Source organism: Trachymyrmex septentrionalis, unplaced genomic scaffold (assembly GCF_001594115.1).
Source record: "Trachymyrmex septentrionalis isolate Tsep2-gDNA-1 unplaced genomic scaffold, Tsep1.0 scaffold159, whole genome shotgun sequence".
Classification (NCBI taxonomy): Eukaryota; Metazoa; Arthropoda; class Insecta; order Hymenoptera; family Formicidae; genus Trachymyrmex; species Trachymyrmex septentrionalis.
This window is the reverse complement of record NW_017304747.1, coordinates 43,810-59,046: the sequence shown is the minus strand read 5'-3', so window position 1 is coordinate 59,046 and position 15,237 is coordinate 43,810. Positions and strand designations below refer to the sequence as shown.

General features: G+C 31.7%; 4 protein-coding genes across 5 annotated transcripts in view; all 4 read right to left on the bottom strand.

The window, feature by feature from the left end:
- Positions 1-2,575, bottom strand: part of LOC108745912 (chitinase domain-containing protein 1) — a 64,428-nt gene extending 61,853 nt beyond the window's left edge. For both annotated transcript variants that reach the window (XM_018482334.1, XM_018482335.1), the window contains exons 1-2: positions 2,491-2,575; positions 2,274-2,392 (exon numbers count right to left, since the gene is read on the bottom strand). In XM_018482334.1, coding sequence (XP_018337836.1) covers positions 2,274-2,384 — 111 coding nt within the window. In that variant the 5' untranslated portion in view covers positions 2,385-2,392; positions 2,491-2,575. The remainder of the gene's footprint in view (positions 1-2,273; positions 2,393-2,490) is intronic.
- Positions 2,576-6,989: 4,414 nt separating this feature from the next.
- Positions 6,990-7,899, bottom strand: LOC108745908. Its single transcript, XM_018482331.1, has one exon. It carries the CDS (start codon positions 7,716-7,718, stop codon positions 6,990-6,992), a length of 729 nt encoding a protein of 242 aa, XP_018337833.1. The 5' UTR covers positions 7,719-7,899.
- On the bottom strand, positions 7,873-10,741 carry LOC108745907. Its single transcript, XM_018482330.1, has 3 exons — positions 10,045-10,741; positions 8,681-9,393; positions 7,873-7,877 (listed from the first exon to the last, which is right to left on the bottom strand). Exons 1-3 carry the CDS (start codon positions 10,728-10,730, stop codon positions 7,873-7,875), a joined length of 1,404 nt encoding a protein of 467 aa, XP_018337832.1. The 5' UTR covers positions 10,731-10,741.
- A 3,115-nt stretch (positions 10,742-13,856) lies between these two features.
- LOC108745914 lies at positions 13,857-14,573 on the bottom strand. The gene has a single exon (XM_018482336.1). The coding sequence runs from the start codon at positions 14,423-14,425 to the stop codon at positions 13,931-13,933; it is 495 nt and encodes a 164-aa protein (XP_018337838.1). The 5' UTR covers positions 14,426-14,573; the 3' UTR covers positions 13,857-13,930.
- Between the last annotated feature and the right edge of the window lie 664 nt (positions 14,574-15,237).

Genomic DNA, 15,237 nt, shown 5'->3' with positions numbered 1-15,237 from the left:
GTAAAGTAGTAGATTGTAATTACATTATTTTTTCAGAAATAAATTGAGAGCCGATAATTTATCGGATTCACACAATCATTCTGATAATCCCCCCAAATTTTTCCCAAATCTTAAAAATTGTAATAAACTTATTCCGTCACGGAATGCAAGAGATCCGGGTTCGACTCCCGGCCGAGGCAATATTTTTCGCAATAAGTTTATTATAATTTTTAAGATTTGGGAAAAATTTGGGGGAATTATCAGAATGATTGTGTGAATCCGATAAATTATCGGCTCTCAATTTATTTCTGAAAAAATAATGTAATTACAATCTACTACTTTACATCTGTAGCGTGGCTGTATGCTCTTTTTCATTTAATCTTTGTAACAAATTAGCCACTTTCTAATATTTAAAAAATAAAAAATACCCTATTAATTCAAAATTTCTTTCGCTTTACTAGAAACTAATAATAGTCTTATGTACTAAATAGATCGTTACACATGAATGTAGCAGACTCATGCAAGATGTGTTTTCTTAAAAGAAAATACTACATTGCAAAATAAATTTCAGCAATTTATAAGTTAGATCACTTGATTTATATTCGTTAGTCTTTAATACAGTTTGATTTTATTTTATTCTATATGTGCAACATAAACTTTGATCTAAAAATTAATTAGCAAGTTCTTTATTTTCAAATATGTAACTTCAAATTCATAAAGAGGAAAAGAATTAAAAATTTACTTTCCTCGTTAAATATTATACATAATGTACTCCATCAATTTCTATTTGATATTGCATTTATTTGAGCGTTTGTAGACTCAGACATTATAACAGTTCAAATATATTATTTGTAAAATAGAAATATTAAAAGAGATGAATGTACGTTATGTGTGTTAAAGAATCAGTTGGATACATTATCATAAATATACAGATTATGAATTTAATTTAGGCACAAAAATGTGCATTAGCTCTGCGAACTCGGTCTTTGAATCCGGAATGGTCGAGCAGTTCGATTGGCTCTAGAAATGTTAATACCGAATGCAGATGAGATGACATGTAACAGAAAGATGCAAGATGCCGAACAATTTTCGAGGTAAAAGAGAGCAAATGGACGCCTCCGATTTGCAATGCCGAATGCACCTAATATAGTAACACTTTAGTCAACTTTAACGCCCAATATCTCGCTTCGCAGAGCAGTCCCGGATTATTTTCTGTCAGATTCTTTTTTCGCAAAAACGCGTTGAATAAGCCTAATTTCATCGGAGGTAGCTCTTCTGAAGAATTACCTTTATTTTTTTCACTGATAGATTTCTTAACCTCAACAGTTAGCAACTTTAAGGCTTAATATTTCGGACCACAGGGCAAAGCGACGCTATTTTTGCCAGATTCTTTCGTTTCATGCAAAAACGTCGAATAAATATAATTTTATTGATTTTTTAAATATGCTAAACTGTATAATTACCTTATTTTCAAATATTTTCAGTTTTTACTTTTCCTAAAACTAAATCATATATATTGTTAATAAGTATGTATACATATAGTTATTGTATTTTATGCTGATTCTACAATAAGATAGTCAGCAATCCTAAATCTTGTCGGTGAATCAGTGAAGTTGGCCAACAGCCAACTTGGACGAATGATCCATTTTCACACAATATGTGGTTACCTAAAGATAAAAGGTTACCAAGAGACTTAAGATTTCTGACTACCGACTCATTGTAGAATCAGCTTTGCGCTTTTACTATACTTACATATAAAGATAATTATTTAAAATACGCCCCCCCCCCTCCCCCTAGAATAAAAATACGCATACGTTTTCATTCAAAACGAAAGAATCTGACAAAAAACGTGGCAGTCGGTCTATTAAATCGAGTTACTAAGCGTTGAAATTCGAGACTTTAATGGTTAAGATATCTGTCCCGACTCGATGCAGCTCTATATATGTTCAGCTTCAATTACAATTTCACTGCTTTAAAAACACAAATTCACCGTATTTTTAAAGTAGTGAATTTGTATTTGTGAAGTATAGAATTTGTGTAATTAATGTAGACCGTTTACATAGCGCTGTATCGAGTGGAGATGACAGATATCTTAACCTCTAAAGTCTCAAACTTTTTAATATTTAATTCAATTCACGAGGCTGACCGCCGCGTTTTGTTTTTGCAAGGTTCTTTTGTTTTGAAGTGAAAACGCGTCGAATGAGTACATTTCTATTAAGATTCTAAGGGGGAACCCGCATTCTAAATAATTATTTATATAAATGCGAATAGAATATACTTTAATTGATTCTTACTTTATCGTGAAACTTTCCTTTTTCTTTCTTATTTTTTCCTGTTGGTGGTAATAAAGTACTGCAACATAATTCAGCAATGTATAATATAGCGATCAGAGTAATTGCATTCATAATTATATCTAGTAACAATTAGATATTAAATATATAAAATTATATTTGAACATTCTTTAGACAGAGAGAAATGACAAAAACAACAGGCCGGCGTTTTTCGTATTACCATCGAAATTGTTCGTACACTAGCGACAGTACATCCCATTTTCGATTTGAATACTACGTAGCTACATCGATCATATAACACTGTCGATAAAATTATAGCAGAGCTACGGAGAAAATGAATGGCTACGTTCAGCGGAACATTTATTTTGAAACTAGAAGTTTTCTTCGCGCTGGTTGCGTTATGCTTTTAGATCAAAAGGAATGGTTTTATCTCAGCAGAGAATCATAAAACAATTGCAAAATTATTGCGTTCTGCTGAACACAGTCAACGGCCTAGTTTCCACCGAGGGTTTAAATCGGATCAGAATGTAAGAACCAATCAACTACGAATATTCCCCTATTACAGTCGAACGACAAGAGAATGCTCGATTATAGTTGGTTGGTTCTTACATTCTGATCCAGTTTAAATCCTCAATGAAAACTAGATAATGTAATATGAATCCATGCTATAGGCTACCGCTTAGAGTCCTAGGATTGCTGCACACAAAATTCCGCAACAGTAACTGTAAGACGTAAACTTAAGCCGATGAGCCAATCAGGATATTGCTTTAGGACTACGTAATCTAACGGAAATGGAAATAGCAGCAAACTTATCCATAATCTAACAAAGGTGAATTTCAACTTTTAACCGGTTAAAACTCGTTTTATGGATAAGTTTACTGCTATTTCTATTTCCGTTAGAGTAGATCTAAAGCAGTATCCTGATTAGCTCATCAACTTAATTAAGTTCACGTCTTAAGGTTAACTGTTACGGAAATTTTGTCTGCGGTAGCTCCAAAGCCAGAAGCACATAGAAAAACGTAAGACCGTAAAATGTAAGGATATCGTAAGATTGGATTCGCTACTGGCCTTACAGTCTCTACCGTGATTGGGCAATTCGCTTATTGATTACGTCTTACGGCCTTACGTTTTTGTATGTGCCATGGGCTTAAAGGCCACGGCACACATCAGAAAGAAACCTAAGTGAGGCCCAACATGCCAGCTGAAAATCTGTAACCAGGGCCACCAAATTGCCATGGTTTTTCCGTCACCAGCATTTGTGGCGTCCTCATAGCTATGACACAGAAAATGAGGAATTAATATTCAATATGGCTGTCATCGTTTCCCGCACATTCCGATCGGCATTTTTATCACCATATTTGTTACAGTTGCTTGGCGTTGCTACGTTTGGCTACGTTCCCGCATGAAAATATACTGCTAGTGTATACTGCTAGTGTAGTAGTATCACTTGAAATACAGTAGTGTCACTGCTGGTATGAGTAGTGACACTACTCGTGACTATAGTGTAGAATAGATAATAGTGTAGAAGTGTAATTATAAATTCGCGTTAATGTTACTAGTAGTATCACTACTGAGATGAGTTGTGACACTACTAGTGCAGTAATGTAATAGTGCAGTAATGTACAAGTGCTACTGCTGGAACGAACAGTGTCACTATTAATGCAATAATGTCACTGCTGGAACGATTAGTGGCATTGTCTAGTGCACTACTGTAATATAATGCATATAAAAATGATTTAAATACAAATGCAAAGAATAGTATAGTGACTCGAATTTATGCACTAGTACTAGCACTAATAGTAATACTAGTAGTATATTTTTATGCGGGTTCTTTTTCAAGCTAAAAGCGCTTGATAAAGATAGAATGATGATTATAAGCGCTTAAAGCGCGTGAGTATTCATAATGAACACAGTCATATGCTTATATGACGATAAAGATGTCGGCCATAAACGATGATTTCCACATGACAACATATTAAATATTAAATATTAGTTCATTTCCTATGTCATAGCTATGAGATCGCACAAACGTTGGTAACGCTCGAACAAGAGGGGAGATTGGTGACCCTGTCTGTAATGCAAAATGCTTGTGACTGGTATGCCCAATGTGGCGCCGAGCATGCCTGGGCGCCGGCGACGGCTAACTAATAGCGAAGGAAGATTGGCGGGAAATCACTAAGTTCACAAAGAAATATTATCATATGTATACATAAATGTACTCATTGTTTCTGACTCACAAGCACAAGGAGGTTTAATATAAACTCACATGAATATTTGGAACGTACAGACCGAAAAACTAGAAACGTAATTGCGTGTGTTACTTGGATATCAGTATCGCATTACTAGATTAGAATACGAGAAGTTAAAAAATCTACAATATAAATGTTTATCTGACGGCACGAGTAATTACTTATTGACATGAGCAGTAATCGATGCAGATCTTACAATAAACATAAAGTAATGATTAATCTTACCAAGCACTAACTTAAAATCTATCTCTGAGGCTTACAAAAGGTCCGCACGTAGAATGCCATGATATCAGAGAGAGAGAGAGAGAGAGAGAGAGAGAGAGAAAGGAAAACTGAAAAAAAAAACTGATTCGAGCGTCGCAACTAATGAATGTCTAATTTACATTGGACGCAAGGCAATATTGTTTATGCCACTGTAAATATTGCCTCACTGATTGGTTGCTGCTCCACTGCTTGACGCTTGCTGCATCCAGTATGAATTAGGCATAACGCTTACTATGCCACAAACATTTTGCGGTTACAGGTTTTGGGCTGGCATGTTCTCTCTCAGGTCAATCAGCCAATTAGAATTAAGGATTCAAAAGAATTCTTGACTGTGATTGCTTTATTTTTACTATACGTCTTATGATTACTGTTACGGAAGGTGTGTGCCATAAGGGAATTGATCAATCACAGCAGAATCCATAAGGTCATAACATAAGCAGTAACCATTTAACATGTTGATTTCTTTACAGCTTACGTCTTACTGCCTTAAGTTTTTTTGTGTGCCATGGTCTTTATTCTCTTCGCATTCGACTGTAATTGGTCAATTTCTACGGCTTAAGGCTTAAGGGTTGCCGCATACAAAATTCCATAACAGTAACCATAAGACGTAAAGTTAAGCCGATAAGCCAATCAAGATACTACTTTAAATTACGTAATCTAACGGAAATGGAAATAACAGTAAACTTATCTATAACCTCGCAATAAGATGAATTTCAACCGGATGAAATTTCTACATAACGTTACATGCGGATAATTTGTATATAGGTGTATATTGAGCACGAACTAAAAGTTGATGATATATCTATAGTGCATCAAATTTATGCCTATCTGTATATCTTCTTTGGTATGTATATATATAACTTTCAAGAGGAAAGTGTTTGAATCAAGATTCTCTGTAGTCGGCTGTGTATTTGGAGTTCTCTATTTAAAAGTCTGATTTATACTAAAGAGCTATGTTTTTTCTTGAATTATTATTTTAGAAATTATTACTAGATATTCACACAAATGTGAGGTTATTTTTGTGTGAACATATATCTTACAATAATAATTGCATTTTATTATAAAACATATGTAACTTGGTAACTAATCAAATTCGTTATTATCAATAAATAACAAGAAGGAGCTACAAGCCAGATTTTTTTATGTATTTTAAATTTCTAGAACATACGTTTTAACCTTATTATTAGGTTATCCTCAATGCTTACATGTAGCGAACGCAAATTTAACAAAATTAATAAAACAGTTAGATATAATTTCTACAGATTATAGTTGCGCAAAGCGTAGGTAGTATTCCTTCATATCTTCTATTGTAATAATGCAATGCTTTCAGTCTTGTATTCTTAGTTACATTCTTCCATTATATCGAAGTCTATAATGATGATAAAATTATTTAAACATGTTGAGTCATTCAATAAAAATGTAGCAGCACACATTCTCAAATTTGAATGTTTAAACAAAAATGTAAACCAGTAGTTGAAACAATGAATCAAATTAATTCACAAGAAGCAAATGCGATCAGAGTTAAAATTGAAACTAGTTCAGTCAAAAATTACTTATTGTATTTTTATTAAATGCCCCTTTTTATTGATATCTTCTTGTTATTTATTGTTTATTATTATTGAGCCATTATAAGATTATTTATATATTTTTTTATTATTATATTTTTATTTGTTATTATCAATCACTAATTTTTTTCAGTACCTATAAATAAAACAATGGAAGATGATCATACATATGATTCATGACTCTCTTTTTCACTCAAGATGACATTGTAACAAATATGACTGATGAAAATGTTGATGAAAATGTTCTAACTTCAAACACAGGGGATGCTTTGTTAATTGATTTAGTTAGAGGATATTCTCATTTATATGATAAATCATCGCCCAATTTTAAAGATTCTTTAATGGAAGAGAATTCATGGGAAGAAATAGTAAAAATCATAGCATGATCATGTAAGTAAAATTTTTTAATCATTTTTATTATTTCAAGTTTTTTCAGTTTTTTTCAATTAATATAATTTTATAAAAGTTATGTGCAATTTTTTTTTTTTTTTATTTAAGCATTTTAAATCTGCAGAGATTTATTTCTGCTATACAAGATCAGAAATTTTTACATTGAGACATATAATACATTATATTATTTTTAACAATATAGTCAATACATTATTTTATTACAATTTTACATTGTGAAATTATCCTTAGCATTAAATTTGTAGTTTACATTCTTTTAAGAATTTACAAATGAGTTCGCAGGAACGAATATGCGGTTTGCTGACTAACATATCGGTACATAGAGGTAGTTGAAATTTTAATTTATTAAGACTTTTTACAAGTTTTTCACGTTGCTTGTCGAAGAGAATACATTGCCATAAAATATGGTTGATATTTTGTACTTCTTTATTGCAATTGCACAGCGGTGAATTAACTACGTTGATTTTCGCCAGAGATTCAGCCAGATTATAGTGATCGGCTCTTATTCGATTAATTGTGACAATTGTTTCTCTTTTTAGCTTTTTGTTATGGAACCACAGTTTACGACTTTTGTTATAAGACATATTGAAATACTTTTTCCCTTTAATCTGGCCTTGAGAAGTTAGTTGGCGTTCAGTCGTTGCATACGTTAATTTTTGTATTTTTTCATAGAAATCAGTAAAGGGGATTTTAGAAAAATTTGGATAATTTTTCTTAGTCCCATTTTTCGCAAGTGTATCCGCCATTTCATTTCCTTCGATTCCTCTATGTGAAGGTAGCCAGAAAAATTGAATTTTAGAATTGGGATGTTTCTTTAAGAAAATTTCGTATTTTTTTCTAATATTAAAAATATATCTATTTGTTGTAGTGCTAACTTCTATGTTGTTAAGTGTTTGCAATACACTGAGAGAATCGGAGAATATGAAAATATCTTGATCATAATGTTGAAGTGCTACATTCATTGCTAATTCGATTGCTATGCATTCTGCCGTATATATAGACGCATTATTATCTATGGATTTACAAATTTCTATTTTTAATTGAGGAACATAGCAGGCACTACCTACGTAGTTGCCATTAGTAACTTTACTACCATCTGTATATATGTCAAGGCTTTTAGTCTAAAACAAAAATTTCTGTAAGGTCGAGTTAGGATTTTTATCATTTATTAATTCTTTACCAAGATCAGTGTTAATCGGGATAGAGATAGTATTTATATCATACTCTTCTTGGTAGAGACAATAATTGTTTTGAGTATCAATAATATTTATTATTTCGCTATTGATCCAGTCAATGCATTCTAAAAGAATGCGGTCGTTCTTTTTCGGTGGTTTTTTGAGATAAACTATTTCTTTATATAGAGGGTTGTTTTTGTTTGATATTGTTTTAATTAAAAACCTAGTGCCTAAAAGTTTCGCTCTTTCTTTAATAAAATTAAGCTTTGATTCTGCTAATAGAATATTAGTTGGTGTACTTTGTCTATACCCCAAGGCTAGTCTGATAGCAGTGTTTTGTACTTGTTCAATTTTTTTAATATAACTCTTATGTCTTGGGAAATATACAAAGCAACCGTAATCAAGTATAGAACGCACGAAACTTTTGTACAGAATTATAAGGGTTTGAGGATCTGAGCCCCACCATGTTCCTCGCAGATATTTGACTATATTTAAGGCTTTATTACATTTAGTTAGTATCATATTAAGATGTGGTAAAAACGTCATTTTGTAGTCGAAAATTATACCTAGGAATTTAACGGTTTCGCTTGTTTTAATTTCACAGTTATCAATTTTAATATGAAAATTGCCCAGAAGATGTTTTTTTTTGTTGAAGTGTACAAAAATTGTTTTTTCGGGAGATAATTCAAGTCCAAGAGCTAGGAGGTTTGCATTTATAACGTTAATTGATGTTTCGAGTTTCCCTTTACCTTTTTCACGAGATGTTGTGGTTGTATAAACAACTAGATCGTCAGCAAATTGGAGAACTGTTGTATCTTTATCAATTTTGTTACTAATGTTTGAAACGTATAAGAGATACAACAGTGGACTCAAGACACCTCCCTGAGGTACTCCTTTGCTGATTTTTATCGTTTTATCTCCTTCGATATTAGTGTGAATAAATCTTTCGAACGTCAAGAATTTAACGAATCTAATTACTTGCTCGGAGCATTTTAATTCGAGCAGTCTATTTATTAGTACGTTAGGTAAGACATTATTAAAGGCATCCGAAACGTCTAAAAAGGTAGCAAGGACTTCTTTTTTGTTAGCCAGAGCTTGATCTATTTGTAACGTGAGATAAGCTAAATTGTCATTGCATGACTTCCCTTTTCGAAAACCTGCTTGATTTTTTGGGAGAATATTCTCATGCTCTGCCCACCATTGTAATCTACTTTTAACTAAGCCTTCAAAAACTTTACCTACGCACGAAGTTAAAGCAATTGGTCTTACGCTATTTTTGCCGGGTTTGTCTATCATGTGGACAAAGGAGTGTTGCCAATCAGTGGGATATTCACCTTTTTTATACATCTCGTTAAAAATATCAAGCAAGAGTAATTGGAATTTAGGGGGTAGCTTTTGTAGTATTTCGTAGTCGATTCCGTCTAGGCCGGGAGAAGAATTGTTTTTGCGCGGATTTAAAACTCTATTAAATTCAGCATATGAGAAGGGTTTATCCAAAGTATCATTTGGCTGTCCAGGGGGAAAGTTTTGGCAATCCGTACTAGCCCAGGGAGGACTTAATTTGTTTATACAATTAGTACATTTATTTTCAAATTCTTTTTTATTGATAGGTGTATAATTTTTTGTTTTAATCCATTTATTTTTTAGTATTTTACATTTGTTCCAAACATATGAATGATTGATTCTAAAGTCTATTGAACTAGCAAAGTTTCTAAAATATTCAACTTTTTTATCTTTGAAAAGCTTTTTAGCTTTTGCGCAGCATTCTTTGTATTTAATTAAATCCTCCAAGCTCAAGGTAAACTGCCATTTTTTGAAGGAGGCACGTCTAATACGTTTAATTTTGTCGCAGTCTATGTCCCACCAGGAAACAGGATTTCGAAATGTTTTATTATTTTTATTATTATTATTATTTTTATTGTTTTTGCATGGTGTTGTTTTTTTTAAGGATTCAGTGATTATGGAAATAAAAAAATTGTATTTATCCGGCGAGGCCAATTGATCATACTCATAAGTGAGAAATTTACTATAATTTTGTTCAAGTAGACAGAGAAAATGATTCCAGTCAGTCGTAACCGATTTTAATTTAAATGTTTGTTTATGGTAAAGAGACCTGTTTGCATCAACTTCTATCGTTATAGGGAAATGATCCGACCCATAGGTTTCATCAGCGACTTCTGTGTTAATTTTGTCTGATATCAAGATAGATGAGAGAATAAGATCTATATTAGATTTAGAACCGTTATATAGATTGATATGTGTGGCTGAATTAGTGTTATGTAAAAATAGATTTTTTAGCTCTATGCTATAATCTAATCTGGTACCGTTAGTATCTGTATTTGAACAGTTCCATTTTTTGTTATGGGCATTGAAATCGCCTAATAAAATCGAATTTGACGTGGAGTCTATAGAGTTAGTGATTAGATTCCATTCAGTCTGAGATAGTATATGTCCTGGTGGTCTATAGCATGCGACTATATCGATTTGAGGATCGATGTTTGTGATTCTTATGCCAGCGATTTCGACCTTGTTTGTTTGTATACAAACTTGCTTTAATTCCGTGTATAATAAATTCTTGCGGACTAGAAATAGAATACCGCCGCCGCGTTGCCCATTAGGCCTGTCTTTTCTAAAGGACCAAAATCCAGGAATTTCGAAATGAATTTCCGGGCTTAACCACGACTCTACACATATGAAGATGTCGATGGTTCGCGTAATATCGGGTAGTTCGTTTTTGCGTTGTATTATACTACGAGAATTCCAAAAAACGATTTTTAAGTGAGCTTTACCTTGGCTCATTAATTTTTTTTTTTTTTAGTTTTTACAAGGGTTTTGAATCAGAGAAACTAGAGTCGGAATCGAATTGGTATTGCAAGGTATTATTACTTAAGACGTTTCGAATGCGTGTGATTTTGCTTTTAATACTACGATTTGTCAAGTGATTGTATATTCCGGTGAGCATATCAGAGAGTTGCATGAGGTCGGTTGTAAACAATTTAGCTATATCGGTTATATTTGTTTTGCCGCGTGTGTTTTCAAGAAACGCGACTAGGTCGTCGAAAGATAGTGGGAAGTTGTTTTCTTTATATTCTACGAATTCTTTAGCCGGTAATAAATGATTCGAATAATTAGAAGGTTTTTCTATTTTTTCTTTCTTTTTTTTAAGGCTAGGCTTAATAAATGATTCTTTACCATCGTTGATATTCGGAAGCGGTGAAGTTGATGTAGAAGAGGATGACGCAGTAGGAGAGCGTAGTCTTTTTAAAGCTGGAGATGTTGGGATGGGTGGAAAATTACTAGCACGTGTGTCCTGTAGAGTGTCCGAGGCGAGCGCCGTGGAATCGATGTCGATATTTTCTATGAATTGACGAGTTGGACTGGATTCTTGATTTGTCGTTGTGTTTATTTCAGAGTTTTTGCAGTATTTAGCTAGATGACCTTCTTCATGACACAGGTAGCAAGATAATTTTTCTGTAGAAAAGTAAATCCAGAAATTAACATTGTCGTGAGAAATCTTTAAATTTGTAGGAATTTTGTCGAGATCTTCTGGATTAATATAAAGTTGTTTTCTAAAACTCATAAGGTGGCCCAACTCTGGACGATGAATGCCTGCTTTAATACTAGTTATTGATGAAACAGGATGAATGTCGAGTTTATTTAATTCTTGCTGAATTAGTGAGGTAGGAATGCACGGTTGGACATTTGAAACAATTATCCTTTTAGCTTTAGAAACTAAGGTTCTAATTGCAAGCGTGTGTTCACCAATTTTCAGTGTAGTTTTGTTGTCTTCTTTTGTAAGGTTCTGAACTATTTCTTTGTTGCGAAGATAGAAGCATATTCTAGCTTGACTGATGCGAGATACATATAAAATGTCCTTTGGATTTACTATTCTTGCTAGTTCGACCGCGTAGTCTTCCAAGGTATGATTTTCGACTGAATCTATGACGATGGCTAAATCTCGAGAAAGAACTTTTTCTTGTTGTACAATAGACGTGTACGAAGGCATGGGTGCAGATTTATTTTCCATTGGGGCCATATTGAGTGGTATTTCACGAGCCTTTGTAGTCAAAGACACGAGGTTTACACTTTTAATAACTAATTAAACACTAAGTTATATTTGGATTTAATGCGTGATCTATATACATATTCTTGTATATAAGGCACTCGCGGCGAACCAATAGTCTATTTCGTACAATAATAGAGCGCGCGCAAACACGTCTTCACTGCACGACAATCGGACACCGAATGAATGTGCAATTTGTTGAAAGAAAAGTAATATTATAGATATATGATATATAATAAGAAATTAATTCTGTTGATTTATTATTTAATGATTTGTTATTTAACGTTGATTTTTACATTCTGTTACGGGTCTCTTTTTACATGTTCATATTGCCATTACATATTTATATTTCTCCTTTTGGAGTTAAAATCAAGTTTATCTCGCTTTTTATATGTTTTACTGTGGTTTGACGAACACTGCATGGTTGAAATATATATATTTAGAATATATACATTATTTTCTCTCTTGTTCTATTTTTTACCTCGATACAATTTTGAACGATAAAAAATGATACAATATCGAAAAAAAAAAGAAAGAAAAAAAATAATGACGGGAAAGACTCAAGATATTAAAGGTATTCTGATCTGGATTCAGATACCAATGAAATATTACAAATAAGGTGTACTGATTGTATCTACGATGTAACTTTAAATTATTATCAGTGTATACACTTTTCACTTTATATTATTAAGCCTCTATTCTGTAACGCAAGTTTCGTTATTGTTATAACGTCGTTGCCCAACTTTTTTATCACAGTAAAAAAAAAGCTATGCAGCGACGATAACGATAACGAAACTTGTGTTAAGAGTTACAAAATAACCCTGCTGGCCGTAAATTGAATAGACGTAATATTGTTACATAATTTATTGTATTATTTATATAATTAGTAATATATACATATTTATTTAGGAATACCAAAATTTTATTTACATTTTGATACATTTTGATATATTTTGATGGAAAAATTAAGGATTTTTATTTTTAAATATATGCTTATACCCAAAAAGCCTTGTACATATCTTACATGCAATTTGAAATATACATGTTATTCAAATTGTTTTTCAAAAAAGTTATCCTACTGTGATATTTCCTTTTTTAAAATGAGCAGTTATTTTTCCGTTTAATAAAAATATTTAAAAATAATCTTAAGCTCTACAGGAAGTACTAGATGTAGTAAAAAGTCATCGCGTATTTTTTAGCTCAAAGTTTTATATACAATATCTTCGTCAATAATGAATGAAATTCAAATTAAAAAAAAAAAAAAAGGTTTTAAAGCTTGAAATCTCTACTTCTAAAAGCTTATCACATTTTTTAAGTTTATATGAGTTTGATAATTTTTACATACCAAAAACTACGAGCTGAAAAAGACGAAAAATTTATCTTCTCACTTTGTGGATTTGTAACGTGTCCAAAACGAATTTGAGAAAATTTTCGATTACCTATCGTGAAAGCTTGATACTTTCCCTACAAAATCGTTTTTTTTTTTAATATTCCTACGACTTTTGATTACTGAGTTATCGCGGATTAAATAAAAGAATTATTTTGACTTTAATTGCTCATAACTCCATTAAAAATTGTCGTATCGTATAATTTAAAAAAGAGATTTTTAAAGCTGAAACTTTACTCTATCAAGATATATTTATATTGTTGGTAAGAAAGTAATTGCGGTTTTTACTGATAGATGTCTTTTAAAAATACGCGATAACTTTTTACTATACCTAATATATGTAAATTGTATATTGTGATCAAAATAATGGAAGAAGCTTTTGCAAAAAATCTGAAAAAAGTAATATTACGAGATTGATATATAATAAAGTTAATATGAAAAAATAATCTGCGAGTTTATCTTATTCATATGCTTGAATTGTGGCTCGACGAGCATTGCATGGTTGAATGTTTTGAATATGTACATTATTTTCTCTCCAAGCACCGTTGATTACATCTCCATTATTACTTTCAGTATCAGTGAAGTTAGGAGGACAATAAAATCTATTATAGATTGCAGGCTGCTTTTTAAAAAGTTATGAAGGCATACTGTACTCAAGATTATTTTGTCAACAGTGTTAGGATACATGCATATAGGTTTACGTAATACTCTCCAACGAGAAACTAAAATCCCAAATACATTCTCTATTGTCCTTCGTGCATGTGATAATCTATAGTTAAATATTTCTTCGTTTTCATTTAAGTTTCTTCCTGAGTAAGGTTTCATTAGATTTATTGATAAAGGAAACCCTTCATCTCCAATAAAAAAATATCCAGCTGTTTCATTATTTCCTGGCAATTTTTCTATTTTTCTCAGCACATTTAATTTTTGTATTCTTAACATATTTCCGAATTCAGATTCATAAAATATATCTGCATTATTTTGACTTCCATACGAGCCAATATAGATTAAGGTGAATTTATAATTTGAATCATAAGCAACCATTAATACTACACTAAATATTTTCTTATAATTGTGGTATAAACTGCCAGAGGAGAAACTTGAATAACACAATGTTTGCCATCAAATGAATCCAAACAATTTGGAAAATTCCACTTTTCAAAAACTCCTGCACTAATTAGCATATAATCTGTTTCAGGTGGCTGTAATACTTTAGGAAATAAAATACTCGAAATGGCTTCAGTTGTTTCTTTTATAATAGCACGCGTGCTGTCGATTCTCTAATACGGTATGCTAGTGCTATGGATAGTACGAGTATGTGATCTCCAGTAGCTAAATATCTAAAATAATAATTAATTTAATATTTTTATTTTATTTTTCTTAAAAATAATGCTTCTGACGTATTATTTAGACATAATTTTTATGAAATTTTTATCTATAATTTTATATAATAGACATATTTTTAAAAAAATTATATCAGTATTTTATTTAAATATTTATGTTAATTAATAATATTAATTTTTTATAATGAATGTTTTTATTGATATTACAAATATTTTTTCAAAGATATATTGAATTAGATAAAGTACAACATATTAAAGAACATACCTGAGTGTTAAAGACAAGTAGTAGTTCAGGTGGTAGAGCTCTCCAGCTTTGTTTTTCAAGTTTTGGAAATACCATTTCTAGTAAAATATGAAAACACTGTCATTCAATCAACTGTCATTCTTGTATATTTAAAAAACATTTCACTGTCATCCTTTAATTCTTGAAATAAATCAGCAAACTCCTTGTTGCCATCGAGTTTCATTTATAGGCCTCACCCAAAATCTTTTCTGTTTATATTATTTTCTTTT

Bases quoted from the DNA above. Each gene is read 5' to 3' on its own strand.
- LOC108745908 (XM_018482331.1), bottom strand. From the start codon at position 7,718: ATGAATGTAGCACTTCAACATTATGATCAAGATATTTTCATATTCTCC.
- LOC108745907 (XM_018482330.1), bottom strand. From the start codon at position 10,730: ATGAGCCAAGGTAAAGCTCACTTAAAAATCGTTTTTTGGAATTCTCGT. The intron at 9,394-10,044 runs GTCTCTTTACCA...TGAATTTAATAG, and splicing joins ATAGAAGTTGATGCAAACAG to AGTTTTAAATCCGCGCAAAA.
- LOC108745914 (XM_018482336.1), bottom strand. From the start codon at position 14,425: ATGGTTGCTTATGATTCAAATTATAAATTCACCTTAATCTATATTGGC.